Source organism: Heptranchias perlo, chromosome 1 (assembly GCF_035084215.1).
Source record: "Heptranchias perlo isolate sHepPer1 chromosome 1, sHepPer1.hap1, whole genome shotgun sequence".
NCBI lineage: Eukaryota > Metazoa > Chordata > Chondrichthyes > Hexanchiformes > Hexanchidae > Heptranchias > Heptranchias perlo.
In genome coordinates this window covers 64,959,235-64,973,689 of record NC_090325.1, presented here as the reverse complement: position 1 = coordinate 64,973,689, position 14,455 = coordinate 64,959,235, and the positions used below count along the sequence as shown (strand labels likewise).

At 42.4% G+C, this 14,455-nt stretch overlaps 1 protein-coding gene across 2 annotated transcripts in view; it reads right to left on the bottom strand.

The window, feature by feature from the left end:
• mtrex (Mtr4 exosome RNA helicase) overlaps positions 1–14,455 on the bottom strand; it is a 203,363-nt gene that overhangs the window by 112,655 nt on the left and 76,253 nt on the right. For both annotated transcript variants that reach the window (XM_067985926.1, XM_067985936.1), the window contains exon 16: positions 3,311–3,461. In XM_067985926.1, the coding sequence (XP_067842027.1) occupies positions 3,311–3,461 (151 nt within the window). The remainder of the gene's footprint in view (positions 1–3,310; positions 3,462–14,455) is intronic.

Here is a 14,455-nt window from a genome sequence, read left to right as displayed (position 1 = left end):
TGGTTTTAATCCTGCCCACATGGATAGGATATATCAATATACTGATACTAAATGAAATGAATTTGGGCAATCTCTACCTAGTTCCTAATGGGTGTGGATTCACACATGTTGGTCATAGTTGGCATTAATAACAGTTTCAAGAATCACAGAGAGCTGGTGTGGAAAACAAACATGGCAAAGTGAAAAGATTTAAGGTGTGTTTCTTGGAGTTTGGATATAATGCACCTTTTGCAACAGGGTAGAGCAATCTGTACCCTGCATCTCATCTATATTATACGATCTACAGTACAAAGCTACTCACTATTTGACATTAATTTGTAGCTTCATTCTTAAATCATCAGGTGTTACTCAATATTGGACAGTGTAGAACAAACTTCAAAAAATGTAAGAAAATGTTCTTTCCATAGAACATGTACAATCTGACCACCAATCATAGAGACTTCATTTAATTTTCCCAGGGGAAATTTTTGCAGAAATTCCTTTTGGAAGGATGGAGACCCACAGTTGGTAGTTGGAAGGAAGGGATCCCACCAGCTCTGTATGCTTAATTGCAAGTGGAGGCACAAAAAAAAAATCTAGGTCTCCAATTCTGTTTGGACTGTGTGTCTCTATTGCGTTAGAAATGGAGAAATGGAGAATGCCGTTAGAGCGCGCTTTAGCTATTACTCCCTTTGGTCCTCCTTTGATATAAAAGTGCTGAATATTCCACCAATCCATTACTCTATTGGGGGTGGGAAAGAGGGAGAAAATCTTCTAGTCTCCCCTGAGTTCCTGTAATTTTACAGGCAAGGGGTGGCGATTAGCTAAAGAGAAATCTACACATATTTCCTCATAATACAGACAAAAAGCAATACATGTTCCACCTTGGCAGTTTAAACTTTCAGGCAAACGGTTCCGTTCTAGGGCAACGCCATTAACCTTATTTTATGGAGAGCTTTCCAGCTAGGCCATAAAGTTCAAAATATCTTTCAAAAACTGGCCCAGTTGAAGTTATTCCATACAGCTTGTATGAGCAGAATCAAATTTCACTGAGTTCCACCCCCCCAATGTGTGGTGCAGGTTTAAATTCATAAAGTAACATCTCAACAATTTTATATTGGAATGTCTGATGGCAAGAGACTTTTGGGTAAAGATAAATCAGACGAAAATGCACACATTTCCAGTCAGAATATACCAAATATATCTGCACTGGTGGCCTGAAGAGGATTATTACTACAAAAGATTATCTGACAGTTTCTATCTCCTTTCACCCCACCCTGTCTCAGTGCACAATGAAGGTTGCTCTGGTGGCTTCCTGTTCTGGGATGCTTACATCCAGGCAGATAATCAGTTGGTTCTGAAACAGAGAAGAATGTGATAATTTTTACTCGAGCAGCAGCATGCTGCTGCTGATCAGAAGGAGGACATTAAATTAAGGGGAAGCTAGGTAGGTACATGAGGGAGAAAGGAATAGAAGGATATGTTGATCTGGTGAGATAAATAAAGAGCGGGAGGAGGCTCGTGTGAAGCATCAACATCGTCATCGGCAGAATGGCCTCTTTCAGTGCTGTAAATTCTATGTAGTTCTATGAAATTCTATGAAATGCAGCCTGGTGCCAGTATTCATGCAGTATGAGAGAGAGGGCACAAACATGGCCTGAGAGAGTATGTTTCAGCAATTCCCTATGGACAATAGGTCCCCAATGCTATGCAATCATCATAGAAACAAAAGAATGAAACTACACATTCAGTTCATTCAACCAGTTATCCAAGTAACAGTTCTGTACACAAATGCGCACAGCATAAGAAATAAAATAAGTGATTTACAAGCACAAATTAACTTAAAAGGTAGCAGCCATTACAGAGATCTGGTGACAAGTTGAGCACGATTGCGAGCTAAATATTCCAGGCTATAGGCTCTTTAGAAAAATGGGAAAGGAGGAGCAGCAATATTAATAAAAGACACAAATACAGCATTAGAAAGAATGGATTTCAGTTAGGGTGGTCAAGCAGTGGAAACACTACGGGTAGAGTTAAGGAACAGCAAAGGATGCAAGGCTCTGGTAGGAATTGTCTACCAACCTCTTGATAGTAATATAATGGGGGGGGAGGTGTATAAATATGGAGATCAAGAAAGCATGCAGCAAAAACAATGCCGTTATAATGGGAAATATAAGAGTTCCAAGGGATATGGAATTGAGATACAGACCAGCCATGATCTAATTAAATGGTGAAACAGGCTCAAGGGACTGAATGGCCTACTCCTGTTTGTATGTAATTACTGCTCATTCCAGAGCACTGCCAGCCCATAACTTCAACGAAGACAAAAGCAAGAAGAAATAGGAATTTGGTTTTCGTGATCACTGCTTGTAGTCCATAACTATCCTCGCCAAAACCATATAAATATTATATGGTGCATCTTAATTAGTGTATTCCACAGCTGAACAGTTAACAAGCTCGGAAATTCTTTTCCATGTTGAAACAATAGACTGTGATTATAGGTACAATACTGCTAATGTGTTGACCTTTATAAAGTGAAGACAGATTTTTTTTTAAACTGAACCTCAAAATTGCTGTCTGAGCCCCGATGTGCTGACTATGAAGCAAGTTTGGAAAAAGGTGATTTGCTATCCAATGAGTAGAGCATATGTCCTTCAATGTACAGTAATTAGAGATGATGTTACATTCAACAATGCAGCGCAGTCACCAGCATTTACTAAAATGCTCCTGTTTAAAATTACAGTTCTAAATGTTTAAAGTGCCAGTGTGTAATTGACAGCACAGCGACTCTCAGGTGTGCAGTTACGTGGGTCATGGTCATACTCATTCACTCACCCATACCCACTTCCAAATGCATTCCCAAGGATTTTCATTGTTTAATGGCAAAGAGCAAAACATTTAAAACTAAAATAAAACATTGAAGTAAAAACTACGAGCATGTATGTTGGTAATCCACTGCTGACCATGGGCAGCATTCAGAACTGGGACTAGCCTCACAAGAGCAGTTGCGAGTACCTTAACATGCAAAAACAGGAATGGCATATCAGACAGTTTCGCCACACTTGAATTACGAGACGCAGTGATCACTCAGTTGTAATGATCAAACGACCTGCCAAAATCTATTGTAACCAAACTCCACTGGAACTAAAAATATATGCATTAGGTACTGGTTATACTGATTTCATCACAGCATAAGATGGATGAAATTTGTGGTGATACTAACAAATTAGAATACCGTTAATAGGTACATCTTGGATCACACCATCATAATGATCATGAGCTCTAGACCCAGTCATTAAACTGTGAAACCTGGGGGAAAAATGTTACTCACTTTCCACCACTCCTGGGATTGCCTTGTAATTCTGGAATTGGTAGAAGGATTTTTCCAACATGTATTCCGGGTTGATTTCTTCAACACGAAGCAGGTTCAAAACCATGTTATATGTCAGATGAAATGCACTGTTAAGGGGATCAGCTGTACCCTGAAAAATGAAAAGTAATTGAATTGCTAAAACATGCTACAAGAGCTGTTTGTCTCACACTTATTTGATTATCAATTCTATTTGACATAAAAACATAATCATATAACATTAGGGTTGCCAACCCTCCCAGAATGGGGCAAGAATCTCCCGGGCACTGCTGCTAGCAGCCCAGGGGAACATTGCTCTTTAAATTCTCCCCATAGCTGTGGCCCTCTCCTGCTCCGTGACATCAGCGGTTGGTATCGCAGCGAAAGCTCCTGCTTGGTGATGCCAGACCCGAAGAGTTAACTGGAAACAGGACCAGCCGGGTGTCTGGGGGGGGGATTTGGGAGAGGGAGAGGCACGGAATTGAGAAAAGTGCGGGGCTGGTTGGAAGAGTGTGAAGAAGGACTCAGGGCTGGAAACGGGACTGTCAACGGACTGGGGGTTGGGGAAGAGACAGACACTCGGGAAATTTGGATCGGAGTGAGGGACACTGGGGACAGGGATGAGGAGAGAGAGAGAGAAAGATTGGGGAATAGGGTGAGGTGGGCATAGAGCCCAGCATTTTCTGCACAGTCGGAACAGCAGAGGCAGCGCCCTGAGTGGGAGCGGCGTTGAGAAGAACAGCCAGTAAAGGGGCGAGTGAAACCAAGGGACTTCACTATGGGTAAATAGTGAAAGGTTGTTCCCACTGGTGGATGAATGTGGGACAAGGGGATGGAGACAGAGGATTCGCACGAAAAGAACCATGGAGGAAGGGAGAAGGAAGGTTTTTGCACTGAGGGCCGATAGACCATAAGATGCTTCATCACAAGTGGCTATTGAGGCAGGGACTAGATCATCATTTAAAAGGGAATAGGATAAGTACTTGAAAAGGAAGAATATAAAAGGATCTGGGAGAACGGGGTTACAAGAGAGTGCCAGCATTGACACAGGCCGAATGGCCTCCTCCTGCGCTGTAATTTCTTTCATTCCATGAAAACTCTCCTTCATTGAGTCCGATCCCAGGGAGTGGTTTAAAAATGTTCATGCTCAACTGAGTTTAGGACAATGTGTCCTGTGAGAAGGACCCCAGACACTGAGCCTGCTATGTACTGGTTACACGTAGAATATTGGGGTGTTACACCTATTACTATCAGTTACTTACAGACCATCAGTGAGTTATTGTATTACTGTTGGATATGAGGGGAATTTCCAGTTTCAATATTAGTTATCGGTACAATTTCAATGAGTTACTATTAGTTACTGGTGGAATCAAAAGTTCTTCCCGTCTCTGGTTTTCCCCCTGCAAATCCCTCCTCCACCTTTGATTTTCCCTCTTCCCTGCCCTCGGTTTCCCTTCTTCACCTGCTCGCGGGGGGCCTCCAGGTGCTCAGAACTTTTTGCACAACAGCTGTTGGTGCAAAACCACAAGCAAAGATACTCAACTAGAGGAGATCCAACCTTTATAAGCTAAATGCAACAACATTCGCAGATGTCACGTTATCAAATCTCCAGGAATACCTCCAACTAGAAATAGCAACCCTGTACAACATTTCATTTTGGCAAAAAAGGCCTTTAAGTGATGAATCACAAAGATTAGTTTTCAGTTGTAGTGGAGCTTCCGTGGTGATTTTATGCAGAATTAGAACCCTAAGGTGTCTCTGCACTTCAAAATGGTCGGCCCTGAACTTAAAAAGAGCACTCTCACTCCCTAAGCCTCGTCTTCTCAGCCTCGTCTTCTCTGCCTCCTCAAACTAGACGGCCTCAGGCTGTGTGTTCCCAATGTTCCTCAGCTGAGCAGCAAGTCCAAAACTTAACCTTTGATCCTTCCCCAGCTTTCCGTGTCCAGGGACTGGCCAGTTGAGCTGTCAATCAAACTAGCAAGAACTCTCCAAGGATTGAGTATCAACCATACAAGCCCATGGTGATTACATTTGAAAGCAGCCCTGTCAAACACATTCAAAAAGCAAAACTTGCAGACGCTGAAAAACAAACAAAAACATAAAATGCTGGGAACACCCTGCAAATCAGTCAGTATCTGTGGAGAGAAAGGATGAGTTAATGTTTCAGGTGTGAACCCTTCATCAGAACCCCATTTTAACAAAGGGTTTCAACTGAAGATCAACTCATCTGTTATCTCCACAGATGCCAACTGTTCTTCTGAGCGTTTCCAGCATTTTATGTTTTTGTTCCCTTTTTAGTATACCATGTGCAAATGCTTACTGAACGTGCTGGAATACGATTAATTATTTTCTTATTAAACTAAACTGATACAGATAACAGTTTCGAAAGGCTGGGTCATCAACTTTGAGAGAATTCATTGTTTCAGTGGTTCCAGCTTTTTCCTCTAACAAGTTAAAAAAAAGGTGCTGGCCCTTTGGGAGTTAAATCTCAAAATCCTGAATCGGACTTTGTATAAAAAAAACATATTACATAGAATTTACAGTACAGATTCAAGACATTCGGCTCAACTGGTTTATGCTCCACACAAGCCTCCTCCCACCCTACTTTATCTAACTCCAACTGCAACTGTATATCCTTCGATTCCTTTCTACCTGGTGTACTTATCTAGCTTCCCCTTTATAGCTTAAATCAAAAATGCCTTTGGGGGCAAATAGCTGAAAATCCCAAAACATAATGGAGTACTGATTCTTTGGTAGGAGTACGAGCAACAAAATGTGAAGACGACCAAGTGAAAATAAAACTGTTCTGAAGAGGATCTGTATTTACATGGTAGAAACCAGCATTTTTCTCAATGCTGCATTTCTAGCTGTGCTGTTGGTCTCCTTCCAAAATAAAAGCTTTTGAAACTTGATTGAACACGGAATGAAATATTGCTACCTCTTAACTCCCTTATAACATTTATTCAAAATATAAATATTCTTGTCCATGGATTATCAACACTGAATTTTTCCAGATTAGGTACATCCTACAATTTCAGTTTGAAACATGAAACCCTTGAAAAGTAGAACTGCACACCTGGATCTACAGACTCAACAATTAATAAGTTCAAATTTATATCACACTTTTGTCCAATTTACCTCAGACAACCATACAATACTTAAGTTATGCGTGCCTAACAACAAAGCCACTTCACAGCAAGTCTGATGCTAATGTGCACCACTAGTTAGTTAAGATGTACTGCTTATATTATACACTCGAATTGAGTCAATTTGCATCTCTAAAAACATAGGTTGCTTAACAGTGTGTAACTGTCATGGTGTACTGTATCAAATTTGGAAAGGCATGAAAAACTGCAAATTAAATTGAAAAGATGAACGCATTAAACATTAAAAAGTAATCCACCATCAAAACATTCAACATATATTAACAGTAGTGTTTATAAAGCACAATCAAGCTACTTTGCTATACCAACACAAATGATCAAAGGCAATATAAACTGTACTTCTACAAAGTTGTAAAAATGTCAAAAAACAACATTTTGAATAGCAACAGCTTTCTGTTTCCCTTTCCCTCCCCCGAAGCATTTTTATACAAAGTACCTCTTTCAAATAAATACCAGTCTCTACTTCTCTGGCCAACTCTCCTGACTCAAGAGACCAGCTTTTATTAAATTTTTTGGCAACCAACAAATTGCCCCATATATTGGATACATTGCACAATATTTTAATAGAACCATTAAGGTTGAATTAAAATCGATTTTGAGTTACATCTGGTGAGGCACTGTACAGCAGACAGCTAAAAACCCAAGTCTGGGAACCAATTCCACAGGTTCGATTTTATGGTTTCAAATTCTGATCAGAGAATACTGGAAATAAGGGCCAGTTATTCTGCCCCATGAGAAAATTTAAAAGGTTGATGCACAGGTAAGAATGGTCTCAGAATGCAAACACATCACCTGGCAATGCATTCTGGGGAAATCTAGAATTGAAACCAACTTAAAGCTATATTGCAACCAGATACTGGACAAACTTGACAGAAATGGATACCTTCGGATGAATTCTACTTCAGTTTTGCCCAGTTCACAACTAGACCAGTGATTATACAATACAGCAGGGACCAGATTTTGGCAAGTATACAAGCTGTTCTGTTTTCCAAACTAAGTATAACCATGATATTCATTGCAATCTTTCACCTCAAAGCCAAAATATGAACACAGTCCTGTTCAGGGACTGACATAATTATCAGTATCATGGATAGTTTTTATGCAATGACGAGGATTTTCCAGAGATTTTCACACTATTTTATGGACAGTTTATTTCAAGGAACAGTTAACTGTGCAAGATTGTCCCAGAGAGAAGATAACACCACAAATTATCTGAGGAAGTACTTCTTCAATATACACACACACACACACACACACACACACACACACACACACACAATATAGAACTGGGTTGTTTCCATATTCCCAGTGATTTTGTAGTTAAAATGTCTTAACATTCATTAATAAACTAAAGTTAATTGGGTTAATGTTTCAATTGCCTCACAAAAAAGACATTTGTTACTTGTTGAAACTTCAGTTAATTAAATCTGAACAGAGGTCAATATTACTGGTATTTTAGAATGCAAAACTACAAGATACGGTTGATGTTACTGCAGTTTCTGAAACTATCCAACCCTGAAAATTAATGGAACTCTAATACAAATTAAATACAGATAGATCCAGATAAAAGATCTTATGTTGTCTTGCAGCCAATATTTGAAAATCTACATCACTTGAAGTCTCGCATCTAGCTCGTCTCTGTTGCATTATGCCCTTCAAAGGTTTCATACCTGAAAGCATGAACTCAGAGGTGTCACATGTCAGGTTAGCACAACTTACAGCACCATACATCCACAGGGCAAAAATTACTATTAGTGCTAATATCGACTGAATACATGTAACCAAATCAAAAAGTAGTAATACATACCAATGAGGAAGGAGTAATCAGCCATTAAATGCCTCAATTTTCCCTGCCACAAAGGTAAACACAGATGAGAGGGGCCATTTGGCCAATTTTCCTCATACTTCCATCAAAACCTAGATTCCTGCATCAAAGCATCCAAGTATCTCTTGAATTACTTGAATTCTTGCCTCCACTATTCTATCCAGAAGACATTTCCAGCTATTGTTAATAAGAACATAAGAAATAGGAGCAGGAGTAGGCCAATCGGCCCCTCGAGCCTGCTCCGCCATTCAATAAGATCATGGCTGATCTGATCCTAACCTCAAATCTAAATTCATGTCCAATTTCCTGCCCGCTCCCCGTAACCCCTAATTCCCTTTACTTCTAGGAAACTGTCTATTTCTGTTTTAAATTTATTTAATGATGTAGCTTCCACAGCTTCCTGGGGCAGCAAATTCCACAGACCTACTACCCTCTGAGTGAAGAAGTTTCTCCTCATCTCAGTTTTGAAAGAGCAGGCCCTTATTCTAAGATTATGCCCCCTAGTTCTAGTTTCACCCATCCTTGGGAACATCCTTACCGCATCCACCCGATCAAGCCCCTTCACAATCTTATATGTTTCAATAAGATCGCCTCTCGTTCTTCTGAACTCCAATGAGTAGAGTCCCAATCTACTCAACCTCTCCTCATATGTCCACCCCCTCATCCTGAGTGAACCTTCTTTGTACTGCCTCGAGAGCAAGTATGTCTTTTTTCTTAAGTATGGAAACTCTTTTAAGTGACGAAGAATTGCATCAATCCAAAATTTTACTTTAATACAAGTTTGTACCTATATCCAGTAGCAATCATTTAACTCAAAATAGTACTCAGGATAAACCTTTTTCTATTCTTAGTATTTTTATACATCTATAATGTCCACGATTTTCCTGTCACCCGGGTGGATACAAACAGCTAGAAATAACATTTATCAAAAAAATTGCACAATTTTGGGAAAAAAAAATCATCAAAGCCATCCATAAAATTGGTTCCATGGCCCCACCCCTCCCCCATTTCTGTAACCTTTTCCAGCCTAACAATTCACCTTCTCCAAACTGTCCACTCCTCTGCCTCTGGCTCCTTGTGCATCTCCCAGTCCCCAAGCCCTATGGAATTCCCTTCCTAAACCCCTCCGCCTCTCCAACTCCTCCCTTAAGATGCTCCTTAAAGCCCATCTCTTTTGCTCCCAATCCCCATTCTCTGCTTCTTTAGCTGAGCGTCTGTTTTTCTTTACACCTCTTTGAAGCACTTTGGGACTTTTTTTCTGTTGAAGGCATGATATAATTGCAAACTGTTGTTTCACAAAATGGTATACTGACATAAATATTAGCAATTATATAGCAAGTAAGGATGACCAATCCTGTAAAAACGTATAACTGTCGTAAGATCACGTCAAGTAAACTATTCCGTAAACACCAGCAGGACTGTTGCGTTGTTGCTCCCAGTGAGTCAGAGGCTGCAGTGTCTGAAGGGGCAGGTGTGCACATCTCCACTGAAAGAATTTGATTCAGAAGATACAAGAGATCTCCTCAGACATAGTGAAGCTTGGAAGATAAATACCCACTGCAGCAGTTAAAATAAACCCATTTGTCCCCATTGTCAACTTGGTCCACTGATAGCATTCATGCCTCAGTGTCAGTACAACCATAACAACTTACATTTACATAGCGTTTTAACGTAGGAAAATGTTCCAAGGCGCTTCATAGAAGCATAATCAGACAAAATTCGATGCCATGCTGAAGAAAGAAATATTAAACTAAAGGCTTGGTCAAAGAAGTGGGTTTTAAGAAGGGTCTTAAAGGAGGAGGGAGTTGAAGAGGTTTAGGGAGGGAATTCCAGAGACTAGGGCCTAGACGGCTGAAGGTACAACCGTCAATGGTGGAACGAAGGGAGAGGGGACGCACAACGGGCCAGGGTTGGAGGAACGCCGAGTTCTTGGAGGGCAGAATACGGTGTCAGAAAAAGCAGTCCGGCAACACAGAGGCAGTGGACTCGTCGTGAGAGGTGGTGCAGAGATAGAGTTAGGTGTTGTCAGTGCACATGTAGAACCTGACCCCATGTCTTCAGATGATGTCACCGAGGGGTAGCGTATGACAGTTTCTTTTTGTATTATTCAAGCCCCACTCCAGCTGCTTGAGTACGTAATCTAAGATGACACTTCAATGCAGTACTGCAGGAGTACTGTAATTTCGATGGTGCTGTCCTTCTGATGAGACGTTAAATCGTGGGCTTGTTTGCCCATTCAGGTGTAAGAATGCCCATGGCACTTTTTCGAAGGAGAGCATGAAGGTGGGGGGGGGGCCAACGTTGATACCTCGATCAAAACAGATTAACTGGTCATTTATCTCGTTGCTTGTGAGACCTTGCTGTGCACAAATTGTGTCTGCCCACATAACAACTGTGACAACACTACAAAATTAGCTCATTGACTTAAGTTCTTTGGGATGTTCTGAGGATGTAAAAGGCACTATATAAATGCAAATCTTTATTTTCTTTAGAAATGCCTACAAAAAGCTCCTGTCTGAAGCCTACAGCTACTGTTGACAAATTCCGTAAGCAAGTGAGAGATGCATCATGAGACCTATATTTTGGAAGTTTGAGATCACATGAGCGCATGGGTCTTCTTTATCTGAACCTATTTTGTGAATCTTTTGGGAAGATTTTTTCAGTTCTGTAAAACTCCCTCCTCTCTGTTAATTGTATCCATATGATTTATAGCAATTAGTGTTAATTGTATTCAGGTGGTGCGTATCAATTGGGGACTCGCTTGTATCCATTTATATGAGAGCTTATCTAGGGTGTAGGGTTGGGTCATGTGGATCTCTGTGAATAAAGGCTTGGAAGCAACTGAAGATCAGGCTCTAGTATCCTATTCTTCACCACCTGGCTATCCAATTTATTACACTCTCCATAGAATCATAGAATGAGAAAGCACAGGAGGCGTCCATTCGGCCCAGCTGAGAGGAGCCGAGCCGAGCGGAGGGAGCGTCCGATAAAAGGCGGGATTTCAGAGCGCTGAGAACAGCTGAGAGGAGCCGAGCCGAGCGGAGGGAGCGTCCGATAAAAGGCGGGATTTCAGAGCGCTGAGAACAGCTGAGAGGAGCCGAGCCGAGCGGAGGGAGCGTCCGATAAAAGGCGGGATTTCAGAGCGCTGAGAACAGCTGAGAGGAGCCGAGCGGAGCTGCGACCGAGTTCGAAGTGACGTCAGGAATCAGATCGGGACGCGACACAGGGGAGGCACCTGATTGGTGAGTAGGTTCAGGTGAGTATTTCTCCTTATCAACAGTAACTGAAGTAAAAGGAAAGGGAAGGTCTGCAGGTCTTATAGGAAGTAGCGTTTATTTTTTAGTGAATCAAGGTCCCTAGTGTAGTTAACATTCTCTAAATTGAGAACAATTTAAAGGAGTAAACTCCTTAAAGGGAGTGGTAAGTAGTTTTTCTTTCCTTTTTTTTTCTCTTGACTTTGGAGTTGTTCTTAAGCTAATTTAAGGGTTAAGTCATGGCAGGAGATCCCAGCGCCGTGTCATGTTCCTCTTGTGGGATGTGGGAATTCAGGGCTCCTTCCTGTATTCCTGATTCCTTCACCTGCGGGAAGTGTGTCCAGCTGCAGCTATTGTTTGACCGCTTGACGGCTCTGGAGCTGCGGATGGACTCACTTTGGAGCATCCGCGATGCTGAGAAAGTCGTGGATAGCACGTTCAGTGAGTTGGTCACACCGCAGATAAAAATTACTGAGGGAGATAGTGAATGGGTGACCAACAGACAGAGGAAGAGTAGGAAGGCAGTGCAGGGGTCCCCTGCGGTCATCTCCCTCCAAAACAGGTATACCGTTTTGGATACTGTTGGCGGAGATGGCTCACCAGGGGAAGGTGGCAGTGGCCAGGTTCATGGCACCGTGGCTGGCTCTGCTGCACAGGAGGGCAGGAAAAAGAGTGGCAGAGCTATAGTGATAGGGGACTCGATTGTAAGGGGAATAGACAGGCGTTTCTGCGGACGCAACCGAGACTCCAGGATGGTATGTTGCCTCCCTGGTGCAAGGGTCAAGGATGTCTCGGAGCGGCTGCAGGACATTCTGGAGGGGGAGGGTGAACAGCCAGTTGTCGTGGTGCATATAGGCACCAACGATATAGGTAAAAAACAGGATGAGGTCCTACAAGCTGAATTTAGGGAGTTAGGAGTTAAACTAAAGAGTAGGACCTCAAAGGTAGTAATCTCAGGATTGCTACCAGTGCCACGGGTTAGTCAGAGTAGGAATGACAGGATAGCTAAGATGAATACGTGGCTTGAGAGATGGTGCAAGCTGGAGGGATTCAAATTCCTGGGCCATTGGAACCGGTTCTGGGGGAGGTGGGACCAGTACAAATTGGACGGTCTGCATCTGGGCAGGACTGGAACCAATGTCCTAGGGGGAGTGTTTGCCAGTGCTGTTGGGGAGGGTTTAAACTAATGTGGCAGGGGGATGGGAACCGATGCAGGAAGTCAGTGGGAAATAAAGTGGTGACAGAAACAAAAGGCAGTAAGGGAGAGTGTACAGAACATGACCGGACAGATGGTCTGAGAAAGCAGGGCAAAGACCAAGGGAAGTCTAGATTAAACTGCATTTATTTCAATGCAAGAAGTCTGATGGGCAAGGCAGATGAACTCAGGGCATGGATGGGTACATGGGACTGGGATGTTATAGCTATTACTGAAACATGGCTAAGGGAGGGGCAGGACTGGCAGCTCAATGTTCCAGGGTACAGATGCTATAGGAAAGATAGAGCAGGAGGTAAGAGAGGAGGGGGAGTTGCGTTCTTGATTAGGGAGAACATCACGGCAGTAGTGAGAGGGGATATATCCGAGGGTTCGCCCACTGAGTCCATATGGGTAGAACTGAAAAATAAGAAGGGAGAGATCACTTTGATAGGATTGTACTACAGACCCCCAAATAGTCAACGGGAAATTGAGGAGCAAATATGTAAGGAGATTACAGACAGCTGCAAGAAAAATAGGGTGGTAATAGTAGGGGACTTTAACTTTCCCAACATTGACTGGGACAGCCATAGCATTAGGGGCTTGGATGGAGAGAAATTTGTTGAGTGTATTCAGGAGGAATTTCTCATTCAGTATGTGGATGGCCCGACTAGAGAGGGGGCAAAACTTGACCTCCTCTTGGGAAATAAGGAAGGGCAGGTGACAGAAGTGTTAGTGAGGGATCACTTTGGGACCAGTGATCATAATTCCATTAGTTTTAAGATAGCTATGGAGAAGGATAGGTCTGGCCCAAAAGTTAAAATTCTAAATTGGGGAAAGGCCAATTTTGATGGTATTAGACAGGAACTTTCAGAAGTTGATTGGGAGAGTCTGTTGGCAGGCAAAGGGACGTCTGGTAAGTGGGAGGCTTTCAAACGTGTGTTAACCAGGGTTCAGGGTAAGCACATTCCTTATAAAGTGAAGGGCAAGGCTGGTAGAAGTAGGGAACCTTGGATGACTCGGGAGATTGAGGCACTAGTCAAAAATAAGAAGGAGGCATATGACATGCATAGGCAGCTGGGATCAAGTGGATCCCTTGAAGAGTATAGAGATTGCCGGAGTAGAGTTAAGAGAGAAATCAGGAGGGCAAAAAGGGGATATGAGATTGCTTTGGCAGATCAGGCAAAGGTGAATCCAAAGAGCTTCTACAAATACATAAAGGGCAAAAGGGTAACTAGGGAGAGAGTAGGGCCTCTTAAGGATCAACAAGGTCATCTATGTGCGGAACCACAAGAGATGGGTGAGATCCTGAATGAATATTTCACATCGGTATTTACGGTTGAGAAAGGCATGGATGTTAGGGAACTTGGGGAAATAAATAGTGATGTCTTGAGGAGTGTACATATTACAGAGAGGGAGGTGCTGGAAGTCTTAACGCGCATCAAGGTAGATAAATCTCCGGGACCTGATGAAATGTATCCCAGGACGTTATGGGAGGTTAGGGAGGAAATTGCGGGTCCCCTAGCAGAGATATTTGAATCATCCACCGCTACAGGTGAGGTGCCTGAAGATTGGAGGGTAGCAAATGTTGTGCCTTTGTTTAAGAAGGGCGGCAGGGAAAAGCCTGGGAACTACAGACCAGTGAGCCTGACATCTGTAGTGGGTAAGTTGTTAGAGGGTATTCTGAGGGAC